This window comes from Antechinus flavipes, chromosome 4 (assembly GCF_016432865.1).
Source record: "Antechinus flavipes isolate AdamAnt ecotype Samford, QLD, Australia chromosome 4, AdamAnt_v2, whole genome shotgun sequence".
Lineage (NCBI taxonomy): Eukaryota > Metazoa > Chordata > Mammalia > Dasyuromorphia > Dasyuridae > Antechinus > Antechinus flavipes.
Genome location: NC_067401.1, coordinates 50,871,169 through 50,894,046, shown reverse-complemented (window position 1 = coordinate 50,894,046; position 22,878 = coordinate 50,871,169). Strand labels below are relative to the sequence as shown.

Here is a 22,878-nt window from a genome sequence, read left to right as displayed (position 1 = left end):
GTAAAAGAAAATTAGTCATTCTAAGAGGAAGAGAATGGAGGAGGCTGACTATTCCAAACATGAGGGACAATAGGGTATAGAGTAAGGAAATGGAGTGAGAGCATCAAGTAAGCCAAGACTGTTGCTGGATGGAGGCTAATGCATGAGAAGAGTGGGATGGTAGGAAGAGCTAGGTTGTTAAGAGCTTTCAATGTCAGAGAGAGTTTTTATTTGATCCTAGAAGTAATAGGGAGCCATTAAGGATTTATTGAGTAGGGAAACGACATGGTCAGATCTGCACTTTAGGAAGAACACTATGACAGAAGGAGAAATATAGCTCCTAGAAGCCAAAAAACTTGCTAATCAGTTAGGTTTCCTCCCACAATTAGGAAGCTTTTCGCTTGCGGTCAAAAGCAGTAGTGGGTGTGGAGGGAAACAGGGTGGTATGATTAGCTGAGGCTTAGATAACAGCCTGAAGATGCAATCAAAAGCAGAATCTTCACTATCCCCAAGTGGTTTTTGACTAAAGGCAGACCAGAATCTAGGGGTTCAATGGTCCTGGGTCCCTGGAGAAAGGCTGGAAAAGGTCCAGGCAGGGGGTGAGAAGGTGAGGGCATATAAATGCCCCAGAGTACGGTCTTGGTTGCCTTGAACTAGTTAATTCTGACTTTGGCTGTTGACTGTGGGCTGGAGGGAAGAGAAGGGGAGCTGGGGGGAGAAAGGGGAAGGAGAATCCTTTTTTGTGTGTGTCTCTGGGCAGGGAATCCAAAGCCAGACTCATTCACTCTATTCCTGATATTCTGGCTTGGGGCCAAGGCATAGACAGAGTGGGTTTTTTAATAGATTGATTTTTTTTTTATTCCCTCCTCTTTCTAGTCTTCTTGAAAATATGAATACAATTTTATTTCTTGGAAGAGAAATTTCTTTTGTTTCAGGAACTTAGAAAAGAAATCTTTCACAGCTGTGTTCCTAAGCCCTGGGAGACTGCATTAAAAATACAGGTCTATTAAAAGTAACACTTAGGTCCCTCTTTGCACACCCGCCCCCATGTTGCACCTTGGGTGACTGTCTACCTGCCTACCCAGTTCTGTCCCAGTTCTGTCAACGCCCTTCTCTCCGGCGCTCCGAAGGTACATCAGGGAATGGACTAAAGAATGGTGTCATTTCAGAGTTGGAAGGGACCTTAGAGATCCCCAGACCTTGGGACTTGGAGCCGGGAGTATCTTTCCTCCAAATTTGTCAGTGTGAGTTCATCCAGCTGGGTAATAAAGGTTATCTCCTGGATACAGGAGCCAGAGGCGAGGAACTGGGAACGCGCGGAGGATGGGGGTCGGGGTGTTCCCCAGTCTCCTCCTTCCCGGTGTGGCCGCCAGAGGCCGCTGCTACCCGGCTCCCTCCGGCCGCCCCCTCACCGACGCTGGTCCGGCTGTCCCCGCTGTCCCGGCTGGGGTTCTGGCGGCTTAGCGGGGCTCGGCGGCGCTGCGCTGCGTTCTCCTGCGCTGCGCCCGGCGCTGTCCCAGGAGTAGTAGTAGCGGGCTGCTGGCGGTGGTGCAGGGCTCCGGGCGCGGAGGCGGCCCGCAGCGGACGGACACGCAGCGGCTGCGCGCTTTTTAGCCTTTTGGGGCTGGAGAACCAGAGCGAGAGGAGCTGAGCCGAGCTCCGCAGAGCTGGGCTGGGCCGGGCCCGGAGCTCCCTACTTGCCCCGGGAGCGGCACCCTCGAAAACAGCTTGGCTGGAGCCCAGCTCCCCCGAGAGCGCAGCGTCTTGGTGACGGAGACCCAGAGCATTCGGACAGTACCCGACGGAACGAAGCCGGGCAGTGCAGAGACTGCAGGGCGGCAACGGCCCGGTGCCGGCTACAGGCTCTCGGGTCCCGGGTCCTCGAGCGTAGGAGCGGGGGAGACCTCTGGTTCGGCGGGCAGAAGCGGCCGCAGGTACGAGACTCGAGGAAGCTCCAGGTGTTGCGGTCTGGGAGGGTTTCGAGAGGGGCTGGGAAGAGGGGGGAGGGGAAAGTGGAAGGAGTCCAGTCCCATAGGCTAGGAAGAGACTAGGGGTATCCGATGGCCCCGTATCCAGAATTTCTTCTGTAAGGTAGGGCACTGCTAGTAATGATCTGTGGAACCGAGAGAGAGGAGAGGAGGGTCTCATCTCTTCCAGAGTCTTGAGTGGTGATTTGGTGCCATGATCATCACCTCTCCGAGACAGAAGGAGAAATTGAGGCAGAAGTAGACACCAAATTCTTCGATGTCGAAGTGGAAACGGACCACTTCCTCTTCCCCCCTTCCCAGCAAGGAGAACCTACTTTCTCTAATTGTTAATGAAAGAGGGAGTGAATGGCGGAGGAAGATTTACAAAAGGCCTCCATTGAGGATACCAATCTGTTTCCTTCCAGCATCCTTTCCTTAATGTACGCTCGGTTAGGACCCCTTGGAGCTGGGGGTGGGGAGCATTCCTTTAGATTGTGCGAGTTGGGGGAATGGACCATCAAAATCTAGAGGTATAGAAGATAATCAAAATGGTATTAATTTATAGGCAGAGGGAAGAGGTGACCAGATCTAGCTGAGTGATCTTTCTGATCCTCAGAGCTCCTCCTACCTCCCAAATTGTGTGGACATTAACCCAGGGTAAAATGGACACACAAGTAGTATTTTCCATCTCCCAGTTCCCTTTCTCTTCCCTCCCTTCAAAACATCTTATATTCTTCCAACTAGATATAAAGTGAAGTGTTATCAGCTATGGCAAGGTCACTGACTCCATCCCATACTCTTGGAGATCTGAAAACAAAAACACCAGGGTCCCTCCCCCAACTTTGTAGTCCGAGTATCATCTTTATGCTTTAATTCTTACTGCCATCTCTCTCTCTCTCTCTCTCTCTCTCTCTCTCTCTCTCTCTCTCTCTCTCTCTCTTTCTCTTTCTCTTTCTCTCCCTCTCCCTCTCCCTCTCCCTCTCCCTCTCCCTCTCCCTCTCCCTCTCCCTCTCCTCTCCCTCTCCCTCTCCCTCTCTCCTCTCTCCTCTCTCCTCTCTCCTCTCTCCTCTCTCTCTCTCTCTCTCTCTCTCTCTCTCTCTCCTCTCTCTCCTCTCTCTCCTCTCTCTCTTCTCTCTCTTCTCTCTTCGCTCTCTTCTCTCTTCTCTCCCCTCCCCCCCCTTCCCTGAAAGAAAGAGTAACTATTTGGGGTTCTGTTCTCTGGTCAGAGACCCTTGTGTGATGTAGCCCTCTAGAATATAGGGATATGAGGACAGCAGAAGTGGAATTAACTCAATTTATCTTTCCAGGAGAAAGGAAAGTGACCAGAGACTCTACAAGGGCTGGGATACACAGGGAATTCTGTGTAGATGGGAGAGAAAGCTGAGGGGGAGGGAAGATGCCTTCAGATAAGGAGCAATCTTTTGACCTGAGATCTTTGAGGAAACAGGAAACACATATCCTCTCAAGGTAAAGGAAAAGAGTAAGAATGGTTTAGGACTCTAGAAATTTTGCTTAGGGATCTGGTATCTGAGGGATTTGCCTGATGAACTTTAGCACCCTACTACCCCACAAGTATCTCCCCTTTCTCTCCTTGCTCTTTAACATTTTGCTCTCTCTCCTTCCCTTCCTCTTCCCTCCTTTCCCCCTTTCCCTTTCTTTCCCTCCTTCCCCCTTCTCTCTTTACCCCCCTCCTCTCTCTCCCTCTCTTCCCTCCCTTCCCCTTTTCTCCTCCCCTCTCTCTTTCTCCCTCTCCCTCTCCAGAGACCCCAATGTTTTCTCCCACTCACCCAGGTGGAATAAGTTTGAGTCCAGTGCATTTACAAGTAATAGCTGGGAGCCCAGTAAGAGGTGAGTCGGGGGAAATGGGCCAAATTAAAGGGAGGCAGCCAAGACTTGGCAGAAGGAAGGAAGTATACTGACTCCATCTTTTTTTTTTTTTTTTTTGGTGGGTTTCAATTTCATCCCTTATTCTAAGATGCTCATTTCCCTTCTTTGTCTCTTCTGGTTTTGGTACCATCCCCTTATTCTGTGGGCTCTGTAGGGTTCCCTCCATTTCTACCTTTCTTCACTGGTATGTTTGAGAACCTAATCCTGGTTGGGATTGAAAGAGGAGCAAGAGCATGGAAATATTAGAATTTTAGCCTTTTCCATCCTCATATGTCTTATCTCGGTTTTTCTTCAGAATGAGTGAGAGGGAATTTCGGAGCTGGAGCACAGGGGTCTGTCTTTTGGTGCTCTGCTTGGCCACACTCTGGTCAAGGCTGGCATTCGCTTCATCACATCCTCGGACTCACGCAGGTTTTTGGTTTTTTTTATTTTTTTCTCAGAAGGGAGGATAAGGAGTGGGTTTTTGGAAGACATGGGACTTTTGAAGGGATTTGAAGCAAAGATGAGGAGGGGTATGCGCTGTTTGACATCATAATTTGACTAATAGGACCTTGGATCCTGACTCAAGGGAATGGAGAAAGACTAGAGAATTAGGACCATCCATTCTGAACAGATGCTAGGCTTAGTGGGTAAAAGTTTCATTGACTTATTACATTTGATGCTGCTTTCTGTCCTTATTTTTAAAAAAGAAAGAAACAAGTTCAGGTCATTCCATATAGCACTGGGAAGATGGCCAATTGCTTCACACAGTAGTCTCACCCTGGAGAGGAACCAGAAAGGAAGCTTTATATAGGAGAGTGGGGATTCAAGGGTTAAGTCTGGACCCCTGTCCTAATTCTGTGGTTTTCCTTCTGGAATAGTGAAAGCCTATGTAATCGGATAATCCTCCCGACTCATTTGTAAGTCCCCTAGTCCTCTCTAAACCCCCACACTGTGAAGGCAAGATGGGGAGGGGCTGGAGGCTCATTCTCTTTGGCCTGAGTAGGTAGGGAGGGCTCTTTTGAAAGGTGTGGTCATTGTGGTCTCTGTCTCAATCCTGGGCTAAGTACTCCTTCAGAAGAGTGGGGGAGTATTCTGAAAATGCCCAGGAGGATTTCTACTTCTCTCTTAATGGAAATAATTTTTAAAAAAATATTCTCTGCCCTGAGGGTGGGGAGCTAAGTGTCAGGGGATGTCCACTATGTCCCTGGAGCATTGGATAAGTGAGGAAGGACAGCATCCCTGCTGACATTTCTTCTTCCAGTACACGTGGAACCTGGCACCTGTGAAGTGATAGCTGCCCATCGATGCTGCAACCGGAACCGAATTGAGGAGCGATCCCAGACAGTCAAATGCTCCTGCTTTCCGGGCCAAGTAGCAGGAACCACTAGGGCAAAACCATCCTGTGTGGACGGTGAGTGGTTGGGGACATGGTCAGAACAGGGAGGGGAAAATAGCAAGAATGCATAAGACCAGTGGGAAAAAATAAAAATTCAAATATCATTTCTGGCTTTAGGAAATGAAAGTAAGTTTTCTTTCCAGCCATTGGATCCATTGCTCATTTGAGTGATTACTATTGTAATGGTACCTGACAATGGTGATAATAATAACAATAAAAATAATAATTTTTCTATGCACATAGCATGGAAGGCATTATTATTCTTTATTTCCAGATGAGATGAATCTTTCTTGCATACTTACCCCTTCACATTTTTACCTTTTCACCAAGTCTTAAATTTGACCTCAGATACTTAGAAGCTATGTGATCCTGGGCAAGTCATGTAATTCTGTTTGCCTCAATTTCCTCATTTAGAAAAATATGAGCTGGAGAAGGAAATAGCAAATCATTCCAAATGAAGTCAGAGAGCCTTGGACATGACTAAAACAATGAGCTACTTATACCCTCACTTCCTTAGACATATAGATTTCTTTCTCTCTTCTCTCTCTCCTTGTCTGTCTGTCCGTCTGTCTCTCTCTCTTTCTCTCTCTCTCTCTCTCACACACACACAAACTCTGTCCTGTGTCTCTTTGATTCCCCCCCCCTCTCTCTCTTTCTTTCTCTCTCTCTCACATACATATTTACCCATATACCCACACTCCCCCCACTTCTCTCTCTCTGACTCTCTGTCTCACTCACATTCTCTGTCTCTGTGTGGCTGTCTGTCTCTCTCTCTCTCTTTCTCTCTCTCTCTCTTACAAACTCTGTCCTCTGTGTCTCTTTGATTCCCTCTCTCTCTCTCACACACATACATACATATTTACCCACATACCCACACTTCCCCCACCTCTCTCTCTTTGATTCTCTGTCTTTCTCACTCACAGTCTCTGTCTCTGTGTTTCTCTGTCTGTCTCTGTCTGTCTGTCTGTCTGTCTCTCTCTCTCTCTCTCTCTCACACACACACACACAAAAACAACTCTGCCTCTATCTCTCTCCCTCCACATACACATAATCATGCCCAAACACATCCACAGACCTCTCCCTTTCTTTCTCAGTCTCTCTTCCCTTCCCTCTCACCTTCTTCCTTTCCTCTATCCCTTTTTTCTCCCCCTCTCTTTTTTCTCTCTTCTTTTTCCATTCCTTATTGCTTCTTTCTTCTCTTATTCTCCCCCCCCCCCCAACACATGAACACTCCAATATATATCTTTTCACCCACTTACTCTGGCACACTTATATATCCAGGGGAGGGACTATTTCATTTATGTCTTTGCATTTCCAGGGCTTAGCAGTGCCTCCAACATGACAGATACTTAGTACTTGCTCCCTGACCATTCCCTTATCCATTAACACTCTTGTTTATTCATGAACTTATTAATCTCAGCATACCTTCCATCTCCTCATACATTTGCTCACATACAGAAGCAGAAACACAGTTCTACTGCCACAGGAAAGGGCTATGTGAAAGAGTTGCCTTTACATTGGTGATGAGGTTGAACCTTATGATGGATTGCTCCTGTTTTACTGCCCTTGATTGGTCTGGGTTATCATTGCAGAGCTGAAGGGATTACATGGACTGGAAGTCACAGTGGGAGCACTCTGAGGCTTCAGGCTGGGAGGTGTCCCTTCTTACCTCAGCCCTCTTGGTTATAAAGGATGGCATTGGTCAAGGGCCTTGGGTTTCTGGTTCCCTCCTTCCTACTTCAAGGAAGTTGCTTCTGTTCCAGGGGGTTGTGCGAAGAAGACCTTTCTCATTGTCTCCTCCAGCAGCAGGAGGATGGACCTAGCCTCTGGTACTCTTCACCCACATATGTGCACCAGAGCCCAGTGCTGACCCCTCACCACTTTCCATTCCCACAGCCTCCATTGTCCTGCAGAAGTGGTGGTGTCAAATGCAGCCCTGTCTGCCTGAGGAGGAGTGTAAGGTGCTCCCAGACCTCTCTGGATGGAGCTGTAGCAGTGGGAACAAAGTCAAAACCACCAAGGTACCTGGGAATGGATCGCTCATTCACTCTCACTATTCAAAGAAGAAAGCAAAGGAAAGGAAAGTTCCTGGTTATTTTCTGAGGAGGGAGACCAATAGTGGGGGTCCAAACCATCTGCAGGGATGTAGATCTGATTTGATTTCTGAGAACGAACCAGGATCTGGATTTTGATCTTGTCTCTGCCTATAAAATGTTGGGTGACCCTGGCAGGTTCCTGCTTCTTTCCTATATCTTTTCTCTGCCCCAAGGTTAGAGAGAAATTTTAGAAACCTACCTTTCTGCCTCACTGAAATAGAGAGAAGTCAATCTATAAGTCAATAACTGACGAAATGGTATGGGATAATAGCAGAGACAGTCTCATTTTCCCCAGAACTCCTGGGGTGTAGCCTCCTGCCTATCCACCTTGGTCCAGGGCTCCTCGCCCAGCTGTCTTTATACCCTCCTACCCACTTCCCTCTAGGTTGACAGCTCTGCCGTGGTAGAGCCCAACACGATTATTATTTTCATGGTTTGCTGCCTGCCCCACAGAACAAGGGGTAATTAAAATTTTATCAAACTTATTAGCAATTCCATGTGTGCCTTGCTTAATCAGTCGCATCATTCTCTCATCACCATTTATACAGGCTAGTGAGGCTCCATCTATCTATTCCAGAGCTAGGCTGCTTCCCAACCCTGCCCCCTCTGATGCCTAAATCCAAAAATGATTGTGAAAAGACAGGGGAAGCGGGGGAAGGAGGGGAAGCTGCCATCAGAGTCTGAAGGGTTATTATAAGGAGGATGCCAGTCAGCTCTTCTCCATCTCCAAAGAGCCTGAAACACAGGAAAGGGGGCTTAAGTTGCAGCAGCGGTATCGGAGAGTTTAGTTAGCTACAAAGCAGAACTTATTTGTCTACTGGGAGAGGCAGTCTGTTGTACTATGGAACGTGTCAGACTCAGGAAAAACCTGAGTTTAATGTGTTTGGGATACTTACTGGCAGTGTGACCAGAGACAAATCACTTAATCTGTAAAATGTCTCCTTCATAAAGTAGTAAACTCAAATGAGAAAATATTGGGAAAAAGTTTCAAAGCTATGTGTGTGTCTATGTATATATCTTTTTTATTCTTATTATAGTTTTTTATTGGCAAAACATATGCATGGGTTATTTTTCAACATTGACCCTTGCAAACACTTCTGATCCAAATTTTCCCCTCCTCCCTCATCCCTCTCCTAGATGGCAGGCAGTCCCATACATGTTAAACATGTTAAAGTATGTGTTAAATACAATATATGTGTATATATTTATACAGTTCTCTTTTGCACAAGAAAAATCAGATTTAGAAAGGTAAAAATAACCTGGAAAAAAAAACAAAAATGCAAGCAAACAACAGAAAGAGTGTAAATGCTATGTTGTGGTCCACACTCATTTCCCAGTGTTCTTTCGCTGGGTGTAGCTGGTTCTGTTCATCATATATATATCTTGATATGTGCATAAATGTGTAGATTGTATATTTATGTGTATATGTATATATGTATAAAACCACAACACATATAAACATGTATAAGTATGTATATATACATTCATATGTATATCAGCTATTATAATTATTTGCAAGTGAGAAAGAAGCTAGAGAATCTTGGTATCTTTTTAAGAATAAGAATCCCATGTCACTTAAAATATTTATTGCCATTTTACCGGATTGAATTTGTACAAGTCTCTATAAAATAGGGAATACTTAATCTTATTTTGTTCCATGTGCCCCTTTGGCAGTCTGGTACAGCATGTGGACCCCTTCTCAGGATAGTGTTTTTAAATGCATAAAATAAATTAAGATTATATAGGGGCAGCTAGGTGGTGCAGTGGGTAGAGTACCAGCCCTGAAGTCAGGAGGACCTGAGTTCAAATCTTATCTCAGACACTTAGCACGTCCTAGCTGTGTGATCCTGGGGAAGTCATTTAATCCCTATTGCCTCAGGGGGAAAAATTATATAAACCAATTATATTTAAATACAATTACCAAAATGTTTTTTAAAAATAAATTCACTACTATTTGCATTTTTGTTTTTCTTCCCGGATTATTTTTACATTCTGAATCCAATTCTCCCTGTGCAACAAGAGAACTGTTCGGTTCTGCAAACATGTATCTAGGATATACTGCAACATATGTAACATATATAGGACTGCTTGCCATCTAGAGGAGGGGATGGAGGGAGGGGAAAAATCGGAACAGAAGCGAGTGCAAGGGATAATATTGTAAAAAAATTACCCTGGCATGGATTCTGTCAATATAAAGTTATTATAAAATAAAATATTAAAAATAAATAAATAAATTCACTGAAATTCTGAACTCTCCTCATAGATCCCAGGTTAGCCATTGCCTTTAAGAGATGCTGACTAATTGTCTCTGTACTACACCTGTAGCTTAGAAAGTTGCCAAACCAGGGAAAAGTAGGGGCTCCTGGTTTCCTTTTCTCAGATCTTTCTGAGCAGCATAGCCAAGATTATGGGTCAGAGCAAAGAATCAAAAGACGCCTGGATGGCCTTTTCCTTGTGAGGAGTTTGTGATTGATGGGATGAGGCAGTTGTTTCTCTCTGAGCAGATCATTGCAGGTGCTGAAGATAGGTTTGGTTATAGTCATACCTAACTCCTCATCCTATTTTTCAGGTCACACGATAGCCCTTGGGAATACCTTCTGGCCCAGAGAAGAACAATGGAACCATGAGCCAAAGAAGATTTGAGAAGGACTAATGTCCTAGAAGATGGGAATAACTGGATGCTCTGGGTGGGCCTGCCTCATCAGAATTGCAAGGCAATGGAGACACTGTCTTCTGGTGGACCTGAACATCACTGCAATGTCCTCTCTCCCAGGGACATTTCCATTAAGCAAGAAATGAGTGTTTCTAAACATCCTCTGTGAAGAGCTCTGTGCTAAGGGAAGACATTTTTGACATAATTCCTATTTTGAGGGAGCAAACAATCTAGCTGGGGAGCCAGATGCACACAGGAAATTGTCAGGGATAAGTAAGTGCTAGCATTATTTATTGTTTTTGAAACTACTGGGGGAAAAGTGGAGGTGAGGAAATTAGATTCTCTGTCTTTCAGACCTTCCCCTTTCCCTGGGCTTATGGTAACAAGCTAGGAGAGTCACATCCATTGTTCCCAATTGAATCGAATGTCCTGAAGCTGCTGACATTTTGAAGGAAAGCATTCCTTTCTTACCACAAGTTAGTAATGGCATCAACCCTTTTGAATGAGTGAGAGGCTATGGGAGGATAGCAGACCACAAAATCCCAGCAGAGTTTGTGCAACAGAGTAGCCTGTTAAGCAGTTGCTTCCATACAATTTTGGAGTGGGACTTTATGAGTCTCCTTAAAATAGAAAAGGACCCAATAAAGGACATCTATGAATAGAGCAAATGAGGTAGCAGAGTTTTGTAGAAAGAATACTGGGTTTGGAGTCAACACTTGAATTAGAGTCTTGGCCGTGCCATTTACTAGCTGTGTGATCTTCGGCAAGTCATTTAACTCTGATCCAAAGTACTCATCTGTTAAACTGGATATCTCTAAGATCTCTTTAGAGAATTCTTCATTTTTATGATTTGGTGAGCTCCTTTGAGATGATGGTTATGAAAGTGTTTTGTACTTTTTAAAGTATTGTATAAAGGAAAGAGTATCACTCTCACATAATCCAGACCCTCTCCTCAATTTTTTTTAACAAAAAAAGAGAGGTCAGACTGGCTAATTAATTTGTCCAAGGCCACACAGCTAGTTTTCCCACCACTCTAAAACCAACATTTTCTGTCTGTCCTATGAGTTGGGGTTCTAACTGGAACGATATTGAAGAATGACTATTTAAACAAGGGTTGCTCATCATGTACCTCTTTTCCTAAGTATAGGAATGTGATATGGCCTGACTCAGGGAAGGAAGGAGATAGGGAGCGGAGAGATCAGAGTGAAATTGCTGTCAAATTCAACTTCTGTTGTCCTCAGTATTCAGGAATCTCTCACCAAATCTAACTGTATAGTCTCAGGATACTGAGCAGTTTTCAACTTTAATCCCTGAAAGGTCCAAAGCATTCAGATGACCTTCAAAGGGCATCTATTTCTGGGTATATACTGTTGTGTTATGTCCATCTATCCCTGATCCTTAGGAAGATAGAAGTGAGAGGTTTATGTCTCCTGTCTCCCCTAGTCAAGCTGATACAGATCTTATAGACTTCCAGTATACAGAGGTGGAAAGAATCTTAGAGATAATCTTCCCTTGTTTTACAAAGGGATAAGGCACTCGGGTCCAGAGAAATGAAATAGATAACCCTAAGTTGAATAAGTAGTTAGCAGCAGAGCTAGAAGTACATCGGTTTCCTAAAACCCAGTCAGCTCTTTTCCCTTTATAACCCATGTCCCAGAAGCCAGAATCAAGAGGATCCAAAGATGGGATATGGACTTTGGAGGGAGCAGATGTGGGGGCACTGGGATATTGGAGGAGAAGGTGGTAATGGTATGGTCAAATAGAAGGAGACCTCTGGGCCATTATCACTCCAAATGGATTCTGGATATAAAAATGGTGATGACTCAGGTTTGGGAGTAAAGGGCTATTGGGCTGGAAGGAACTCTAAGGTTGAATGTTTACCCAGACTAGGCTGACAAGTCTTCAAGGAATTATAGAAAGTCAAAATGAATCTCAGAGGTCATCTTAACTAAGTCCCACCTGGATAGAAATTTCCTCTTCACAATCCCAACAAGTGTTCATCTGGTCTCAAGTTGAATATCTCCAGTTAAGGGGAATCCAACAAGAAGGGGTTTTCCAGACAGGTAAGGGAATGCCTGGGTTCCCCTAACCCCTGGTCCTATCTGCTCCTCAAGAAAAACACACCTATCTGATATTCTTTATCTACTCTCAATACTGCTCTGTCCTGGATTGTTACTAGATGGCGCAGTACAGATAGAGTGCTAGCCCTGAAATCAGGAAGCCCTGAGTTCAGATATAGCCTTAAGACACTTACTAGGTGTGTGATTCTAGACAAGCCACTTAACCCTGCTTGCCTCAATTTCTCATCTGTAAAATGAGCTGGAAATGGCAAACTATTCCAGTAACTTTCCTAAGGAAACCCCAGAAGAGTTGGACATGTCCCAAAACAACTAAATATAACAGCATTTTTTTTTTTAAATCAAGAATTTACTTTTTTTATGGGCAACTAGGGGGTACGATAGATAGAATGCTGAGCCTGGAGTCAGGAAGTGTCAACTTCAACTTCTCATCTATACTCCAATAGCCAAGAATCCAGTAACCAAGATAATCCTGAGTGGAGTCATGAAGAATTGACCCAATAATAACATCTTCAATTCAATTGCTTCACAGTTTATCTTCATATTTTTGTAACTGAATATTTAATCTCAACTTCTCATTTGAGTGTAAATACCAGATTCTGAAATATTAAATTCATTTTAATCTCTGCAAATGCCAGAGTCAAAGGGCGGGGGTAGGGGAAGAAACAGGTGAAAGACTTACCATCTCTTTCTGCAGGACCTGGGAACTGACCTGTTTTCCTTTGAAGCAAGGAAATGATTTAGAATTCAGGGGTCCTCAAACTTTTAAAATAGGGAGCCAGTTCACTGTCCCTCAAACTGTTGGAGGGCCGGATTATAGTAAAAACAAAAACTTTGTTTTGTGGGCCTTTAAATAAAGAAACTTCATAGTCCTGGGTGAGGGGGATAAACGTCCTCAGCTGCTGCATCTGGCCCTCGGGCCGTAGTTTGAGGACCCCTGAATTTTAGATGATCTTTGGAGGGCCTGGCCTCCATTGCAACAAGACAATGTCTGTCCATTCTGTCCCTTAGAGAATTAGGGATCTAAATACCAGATTTCTTTTTGTTGTTGTTTTTAATAACTCTGAGAAATTGATAACAAGAAGTAATGGCCAATGAGATACTGTGTTAGAACTCCCAAGTGATGGAACAGGATTCTTACCTCCTAGTGCTGAGACTAGGAGTGAAGAATAGAGTTCCAAAGCCTAACGGAGTTTCCCTTCCTATTTTCAACCATTGATTCCAAGAAAGGACTCTGGCTACCCCTAAAGAATCTTTGATCCAGGAACTCCAAGCTCACTATCCTCACAGACAAGTAGATCATGAGCCATGGAATGAAACTGAGAGAATGAGGATGGTACCCGAGAAGTCTTCATCATTCAATCATAAAATCATGCCCCAACCTAGTAATCAGTAGGAAGTATAGCATAGACAATGGTTCCTTTACTAATCCCAATTGTTCCTGTTTTCCAGGGGTATAAATAGAATTTTTTTTTTTAACTTGAAGGCAATATAGTGATGGTGGGGAAGTAAGATAACTGAGAGACACAACATATACTCCAGGGGAAGAAAATCTGTCCCATCCTCCTCTTCCCTCAGCCTCAGCTGGTTGAAATACCAGCCTCTAAGAGGGTCCTCAAACTACGGCACGGGCTACATGCGGCAACTGAAGACATTTATCTCCCTCACCCAGGGCTATGAAGTTTCTTTATTTAAAGGCCCACAAAACAAAATTTTTGTTTTTACTATAGTCCGGCCCTCCAACAGTCTGAGGGACAGTGAACTGGCCTCCTATTTAAAAAGTTTGAGGACCCCTGTGTCTTGACCTTTCTTGGGTCTCACTTTTCTCTCAGCTTTTATGGAGTGGGACAGGGCTCCCACAGAATCACAAACCGTGACACATGTGGAAGTTGTTGCCTAGGACAAAGCTCTAGCTAACCCAGCTGTGCTTAAGCAATAAGCATCCATCTGCTTCCCATCCTACCTCGCCCTATTCATTCAAAATCCCATTGACATTTATTAAACAGCTCCTTTCCATTTGTTGAAATTTGCTAATTCCATCCCCTGGGTTGCTTCCTTCTATTTAGACCCTTCTACCCTCTATCATATTTTTCTTCTTCCTCAGTGAGGATAAGGGAGTTGGGGTAAGGAACTGATTCTAGAAGAGTGCTATACAAATAATTGGGATTCACTAGTGAAGGGACCTGCCTGTCTTCTCTCTCTTAAAGAAGTTGTGATAATTTTTTCATCGGCTTTCATGACAGCTTAGGAATTTTAATTTATTTCCCTGGGGTGGGGGATTCTTGAGCGCTTCTCCCCCACCCCCCAGCAGTGAGGTTCATAGGTTCCCTGCCAGCTGTGCAGGGAGCCTTCAGGCCAAAGGAAGGTTCCATCCTCTGGGGACCATGTGGGTGATTCATATTTGCTGCCTGGCAGCTTAATTAAGGTCTATGAGTTACATGCTAATTAGTGGCCCCAAATAATCCCCAGGGTTGAAGGGATTGAAAGCTCCAGCTGTACTCTGAGTCCTGTCTGTGGACATATACCCAGGGCCTGAGAGAAAGTGAGCTCCAGGCAGGGAAGAGCATGAATATGCTTTCTCCTTGAGTCACCCAGCCCACTGAACTCAGGGGACAAAGGAAGAGAAATGAGAAACAATTGGGAGATGGAGAGAGATGGACTGATATAGTTAGGAAGAAAGAGGGAGAGAGGGAGGAGGGATCATTTAGAATTTGTCAGTTGTTCAGAACTCTGGGGAATATTTCAATTCTCTGTATGAAACTATTGAGTTATAGTCCTTCATGGGAGAAGGGGGAGGAGGTGCAGGGTTGAGTGGGAGGAGCCTTTTGAGTGGTTTATTTAAAGACTAGCCTTCTCTGATAGAGGGGCACTGAGATACTGGTATTTCCATCAAACCCTCCTCATTAAATCTTAGTAAATGAAGCCTTCATAGTAATCAATATAGTTAAATGATGAATTTGAATTTATTTCCTGGGCCATTCTGCTGCATCTTTCCAGATTTATTGAGACTGGTCCTGCACTAACTCCATTCCCATTGATCTTTAAAATGCCCCTAATGATGTTTAACAACCACAAGAAACGGAGAGAGACTTAGAAGAGAGACATTGAAACAGTGAGAATTCTATAAGAAGCGATCACATCACAGTTGAAGAACTCATCTTGTATTATACATTTCTACTGAAAATCTTTTTAAAGAACTAGGTATAGGTGTATTTGTGTAGATGTGGTTTTCTGTGCATGTGTGTGTGTGTGCTCATGTGCACCTGATTGTGTGTTTCCATGTAGGCATTTGCCTTTGTATGTATATGCTTGCCTATCTCTCCGTGTACAAAGACTACACAGTTTCATCCCACTTCTAGAGGGTCAATGTCAGGAAATGATGGCACCCTTACTGTAAAGAACTGGGTTTATCTTCCTTTCTCCTTGTATGGAGGAGGAATTGGTTTCTGATTTCTTTACATTCATAATGAACTTTCAGAATTGAGTTTGAAGAAATATAATATCTAAAGGAAAATGTAGAAATGAAACCCTTCCAGACCTTATAATATACTATAGAGCAGTTATCATCCAATTATTTGATAGAATAGAAATTTTTACAAAAGATTAGTGGAATAGATTAGATAAAAAAGACTCTGAAACAAGTGAACTCAATAATCTTTTGCTCATATTTCTGAGAGCATCCATCACTTGGGTAAGAACTCCCTATCTGACAAGAATTAGTGGGAAAACTTGGCAGAAATTAGGTTTAGACAAATATGTTATACCATATACCACAATAAGCTCAAAATGTTTATGTGAAATGAATATTGTTGTTTGTTCTTGCTCTTAAAGAGGACCATAATATCAGGGAGGTGGTGAATTGGATTTAAATGAAAAAGCGCTGTGAGCCTCACTTTCTCCTCCAGAGACATTTGCGTTCAGTGGCAAGATATAGATCAGGGGGACTAGAGATGGCCCTGGATGCAGTGGGAGACGTTGGCCTTTTAAAGCTAAGGTCTTTACAAGGTTTCAATTAAAGCCCATACCATAAAAAAGTTAGAAGGAATCCAGATTGAATACCTTTCACAACTAGGGCTAAGGGGAGAATTCTTTTTTTTTTTTTTTTAAATAACTTTTTATTGATAGAACTCATACCAGGGTAATTTTTTACAACATTATCCCTTGCATTCACTTCTGTTCCGATTTTTCCCCTCCCTCCCTCCACCCCCTCCCCCAGATGGCAAGCAATCCTTTACATGTTGAATAGGTTACAGTATATCCTGGATACAATATACGTGTGCAGAACCGAACAGTTTTCTTGTTGCACAGGGAGAATTGAATTCAGAAAGTATAAATAATCCGGGAAGAAAAACAAAAATGCAAGCAGTTTATATTCATCTCTAAGGGGAGAATTCTTAACCATTCACTTCTAGGTGATGAGAATAGATAAAAGAGAGAATTTCAATTACATAGCATTGAACAGCTTTTACACGAATCATGACATCTAGAATAAGAAAAGAAGTTGTTGACTGGGAAAAACTTGTATCAAATATTTTTCATAAAGATCCAATATCCAAGACATAGGGAATTAATACCATTATAGAAGCCCAAAAGTCATATCCCAGTGGATAAGTGGTCAAAGTTATAAATGAATAGTTCTCAAAAGATGAATTGCAAACTATTAATAACTATGTGAAAAAATGATCCAAATCACAATAAGAGAAATGCAAATAAAAAAAATTGAGTTTTCATCCCAAACTCAGAAAATTAGCAATAATGGCTTGAGAGGGGCCTAGTCAAAGTTGAAGTGTTTGGAGAAAGACAAGTATTAAAAAATCTGCTGAAGGAGCTGTGAATTGTTCCAGTCATTTTGGAAAGCAATTCTCAGGCTAAGAAACTTACTAAAAGGTCTATAGCTTTTAACCTAGAGATGTCACTGCTAGGTGTAAAAGGTGGGACATGGGGAAAGAAGAAAATTCCTATATAAACCCAAATATTTATAGCAGTACTTTTGTAAGAGCAAAGAATTAGAAACAATGTAGATGTCTACTGATTGGGGAATGGGTAAACAAATTGTGATATGTGGATATAATTAATAATTATAGAATTATAAGAAATGTTGATTATGATGAATAGACATATGGAAAGATATGAATTCATAAAAAGTGATGTAAGCAGAGATGATAATCTTCATAATGACTATAACAAAGGAGATAAAGATAATTGGGAATAATAACAACAAACTGATTGAAACTGAAGGGGGTCAGATTGTAATGACCACATATGGTCTCTAAAAAGAGAGAGGAGAATATATCTCCCTGTCTTCATTGCAGAGCTAAGTAAGGGTCTATGACTATGGAGTACTGTAAGTAATGTTAGAGGTATTTGATATGTTAGTTTAGCTAAACTTTTTTCCTCTCTCTTTTCTTCTTCATTATAAAAGATGGCTCTCAGGGATGGAAGGAAAGTAGAATATATTGGGGAAAATCAGATGATGAAAAAAAAATATTAGTAAAAAAAATTTTTTTAGGAAAAGAATTGACCAAAAGCTGATTAATAGGGGCTTGGTTACATGTGTGCATATTCTAGATATTATGGATATTATTATTTTTTAAAATATATTTTACTTATTAATTTTAAGGCATCTAAGTGGTACAGTGATTAGAAGGCCAGGCCTGGAGTTAAGAAAATTTTAGTTCAAATCTGACTTCAGACACTAGTTGTATGACCCATGAACAAGTCACTTAACATTTGTTTGCCTCAGTTTACTCATCTGTAAAATGGAGGTAATGACAGCACCTATCTTGCAGGGTTGCTATAAGAATCAAATGAGATAATATATGTAAAGCACTCAGTATAATGCCTGATATATATTGAGCACTATACAAATATTGTCTATTATTTTTAATTTTAAAATATTTATTTATTTTAAATATACATTGCTTTATGAATCATCTTGGGAAAAAAAATCAGAACAAAATGGAAAAACCATGGGACAGGAAAAAAACAGAAAAAAAGAAGTGAACATAGCATGTGTTGATTTACATTCAGTCTTCATTGTACTTTTTCTGGATGCAGATGGTATTTTCTATCCAAAGGGATTGCCTTGGATAATATTATTAGTTTTTAAAGTTTTGCTGATGATTTTCTCTTTTAATGGCATTATTATTTCCCGATAACCTCTCCCCTCCCCACAATATAACTGTTCTTTGTAAGAAAGAAATACAATTAAACTGCGCAAATTAACACATTGGCCATATCTGATGATGTTTGCCCATTCTGTTACTTTACTCCACCATCTTTCTTCTTGAAAATGGAAAGCAAATCTATATAAATTTTCTGACATCATGACCAGTCACTTTGTTATTCAAAAGTAGTGAAGTCTTTTCTCATTGTTTTTTTCTCACATTATTGTGATCATTGTATAATTTGTTCTCCTGGTTTTCTTACCTGCTTCAGTTGATATGTCTAATTTTTTCCAAATCATTCATGCTTGTTGTTCACAATTCTTGGTGGGGGAGTTGGAATACTTCTAGTTCCTTATCACCATTTTCAACCTTACTCTCTACTATTCATTACTCCGTAACTTCTCCTCTATATCTGCTATAAAATTCTGGTAGCTCTTATTTCTAAGACACTTGCTTTCTTTTGGAGTTCAGTGTGGTCTTTCAATCATCTCCCACTTCTGCTCTCATATTAAGGGACTTGAGTCTAGATAATCATACCCTCTCAGTATCTTACTACTTACTACTTACATATTTACTATGACCTTACCTCTCTCAGTGTCTTAACTTCCTTATTTCCCATGACCAACTCTTCTATCCCCACCTCAGTTACTCACAGAGGTGGTCATACTTGGATCTTGCTATCAATGTTTATGAACTCTGGAATTGTATGAAATCTTTCATCTTATCTGATAACAATGTTATCATTCTGCTTCTCTCTTTGCCTTGCAACCCCAAATCCTGTGCTTCATTCTTATCACGACTCCCTATCCCTCACCTTCTTAATTTTCCCCAGGCCATTTGTCTATTCTGCTGTCTATAGTATATAAACTGTATATAGACTATATACATACATGTATGTGTATATATATATATATATATATATATATATATATACTATATAATCTCTCTCTCTCTCTCTATACACACACACACACACACACACACACACACAGTCTTCCCTCTTCATCTTGATTCCTAGTAAACCAAACCTACATTGTCTTCTCAGTTTCTTCTCTTGAATTTCTTTCTTCTTTATCCTATCATTGATCTTGTTCTGACCAGACTGAGTCCTTTATTACTCTCACCATTCTCTGCCTCTGTTTCTACTCACATGATGCTGAATGAAGCTGAAGAAAACTCACATAATCATAGAAACTGTATCCACTATAACTTAAGCTACATAATCTCAACTGATCTTTGCTATTTCAGAGCAATTCTTTTACACTTCATCTTCCAAACCTTTTCATTCCTCCTCAAACCTTCCATGGCTCCTCTTTTTCCCATTCTCTCGACGGAGAGCCTTGCCTCATTCACTGAGACTATTCAGTGTGGGCTTCCTCTTTTCCCCTCCTTTTCAATTCGTGTGTTCTGCCACCATTTTTGCCTTCACCCTTGTCTCACATGAATAGTCAAGAGGATGAATTGGGGGCAGGGGGATGGTGGTGGTATTTATGCTGGACTATCACCATAATTCATGCAGGATAGAACACTTATTAGAGGCACAGCTAGCATTCACTGATATCAATTCAATGATTTTTGTATGAGGATAGAATTTCAAGGCAAGATATCATGCAGCTTGAGCCAAATCTTTGTAAACTTTGTCTATAGCAATTGTAGACAAAATGAGATAATTTCCCTTTTCAAGCTCTGTCTCACTTTTCCAAAAAAGCTTGTCAAAAATGTTATCAATTTGTCCTGTATTTTATTTTATTTGTTTATTTTTTAATTATAGCTTTTTATTTACAAGTTATATGCATGGGTAATTTTACAGCATTGACGACTGCCAAACCTTTTGTTCCAATTTTTCCCCTTCTTCCTCCCATCTCCTCCCCCAGATGGCAGGTTGACCAATACATGTTAAATATGTTAAAGTATAAATTAAAAACAATATAAGTATACATGTCCAAACGGTTATTTTGCTGTACAAAAGAATTGTTTGTCCTATATTTTAAAGGAGTGTGTTTAGTGCACAATATAAACCAGAGATCAAATAATTTTAATCTTATTTGAACAGTGTAGGAGGGAAATCCTAAAAAAATGATAACAAAAAATTGAGATTGCAGTTATTTTCATTGCTCACTGTAATTCTACATAAGACTATTGTTTAAAATATAATTTTGTATTTACTTCTCCATGACCTTGAGAGGAGGCCACTGAAAATATGAATGTCACTACTGGCAAAAATCAAAACCCTGTACTTTTTTGAAAAAATAGAAAACAAAACCAAAAATAATCCACATCACCATGGATGTAAAGCAGAGGATGTTTTTGTGAACATTCATATGAAAACTATCAAATATACTAATCACTGGTTGCATGGTAACATAACAGATCTAATAATATTGAGCTGCCTTATAGATTTTTCTGTCTTCCCTTCTGCTACAACATTCTTTGTGCTAATACACATTACTGAGATGATAAAAGTATCAAACATGAGTACAAGTATGTAAGTATGTGCTTTAGAGAAGGGTTCTGAAAGAAGTCAGTCAGTCTTTTTTTTTTGGTCATATCTGATTCTTTGGGACCCCATTTGAGGTTTTCTTGGCAGATACTGGAGTGGTTTGCCATTTCCTTCTCTGACTCATTTTTATAGATGAAATAACTGAGGCAAACAGGGTTAAGTGACTTGTCCAGGTCCACGCAGCTTGGAAATGTCTGAGAAAGGATTTGAATTCATGAAGATGAGTTTTCCTGACTTTACTGCATTGCCTACTTACCCTAGTTTATTGTTATATACAATCAAAAGTATTGACATTAACAAAGTATTCAATTATGTTCAGGTCTTTAAAACTATACTGGATCTCATTTATTGAGATTACTTAAGGATATGAATGAGAATTTTGAAGACTTTAGGAGATACAACATTTTGGAAAATATATTAAAGGTCACTTTTTGTATTTCTTATATTTATTTTAACTTACATTATAATATAATGGTAAAATAATGGTACATTATAATATAATGGTAAATATAAATGGTAAATATAATATAATGGTAAATCTGTAAAAAATGGTAAAAAATATAATACAATGGTAAATTACATTATAATATAATGGTAAATACAAAATGGAATTTTGTAATATAATTATTGTTTTTTAAAACTTAAAAATTTTATTGTTTAAACCTTTTATTTCTTTTTTAAAACCATATTTTATTTTTTCCAATTACATGTAAAAACAATTTCTAACATTCTTTTAAAAAAGTTTTTGAATTCCAAGTTCTCTTCCATCTTCCCTTTCTTCCCTTCTTATTGAAATAAGCAATTTGATATAGGTTATACGTGTGCAATTGTGCAAAAATTTCCATATTAGTCATGTTGTGAAAGAAAACACAGACAAAAATAAATAAATAAAGCCCTTGAAAATGAAAAAAAAAAAAAACAAAGAAAGTGATGATTTTAATGTGTATTCTGACTCCATCGATTCTTTCTCTGAAAGTGGAGAACACTTTTTTTTTTAAATGATGAATCCTTTGGAATTATTTTGGATCATCGTATTGCTGAGAATAGCTAAGTTCAGTTCCCTGAACCCAGAGTTGATCATTATACAATATTGCTGGGATTGTGTATATTTTCCTGGTTCTGCTAACTTCATTCTGCATTAGTTCATATAAGTCTTTTCTGAAATCATTCTGTTTGTCATTTCTTATAGCACAATAGTATTCCATTACAATCATATGCCACAGCTTGTTCAGGCATTCCCCAATTGGTGAGTATCCTCTCAATTTCTTTGCCACCACAAAAAGAGCTGCTACAAATATTTTTGTATAACTATGGCCTTTTCCCTTAAAAAAAATATCTTTGGAATATAGACCCAGTAGTGATGGTTCTGCTTATGCACAGATGTATAGCCCTTTGTGCATAGTTTCAAAATGTTCTGAATCCACAAATCAGTTCACAATTCTCTCAACAGTGTATTAATATCTTAATTTTCCCACATTCCCTTCAACAATGATCATTTTCTTATTCTGTCATATTAGCTAATCTGATAGACATGAAGTAGTACCTCAGGGTTGTTTTAATTGATATTTTTTAATTAATAGTGATTTAGGACTTTTTTTCATATGACTATAGAAAGCTTTGATTTCTTCATCTGAAAATTGCCTGTTCATATTGTAATGCTGGAGAAACTGAGCAAGATAATCTCTATTAGAGAGTATTTAATAGTTTATTAAATGGAGAGATATACTGGAACCAAATGGATCTATGGTTTGGTCCCAGGGCTGAATGAGACGATAGTCTCCAAGAATCCAACAGTGAATGTTGGATACAAGATTCTTTTATAGGGTAACAATAATGGTGACATAATGGAGGGAGGTACAAGAGAGGTTCCTCATAGTCTAATGATGTCTAAAATGGGTAGATCTTTATCCCATCAGACATTAAGAGGGAATCATTATAGCCTGAGGAAGATTAACTGAATAGGACAATTAGGGAAACTGGGTCAAGATATTAAAAGGGAACTGTGGCACAACAATATCCTGTTATTAATATATCAATCGGAAAATGATTTGTATTTTTAGAAATTTGACTCAGTTCGCTATATATCTAAAATAAACCTTTTTCAGAGATACTTGCTATAAAATGTTTTCCTTCAGTTTTCTGCTCTCCTATTCTTGGCTGCATTGGTTTTGTT

The 22,878-nt window shown here is 40.5% G+C and overlaps 1 protein-coding gene across 1 annotated transcript; it reads left to right on the top strand.

The window, feature by feature from the left end:
* Positions 1 to 1,513: 1,513 nt before the first annotated feature.
* Positions 1,514 to 15,119, top strand: TAFA3 (TAFA chemokine like family member 3). The gene is made up of 6 exons (XM_051993009.1): positions 1,514 to 1,913; positions 3,708 to 3,794; positions 4,129 to 4,244; positions 5,077 to 5,226; positions 7,108 to 7,232; positions 9,877 to 15,119. The coding sequence occupies exons 3-6, from the start codon at positions 4,130 to 4,132 to the stop codon at positions 9,886 to 9,888; spliced, it is 402 nt and encodes a 133-aa protein (XP_051848969.1). The 5' UTR covers positions 1,514 to 1,913; positions 3,708 to 3,794; position 4,129; the 3' UTR covers positions 9,889 to 15,119.
* Positions 15,120 to 22,878: the final 7,759 nt, after the last annotated feature.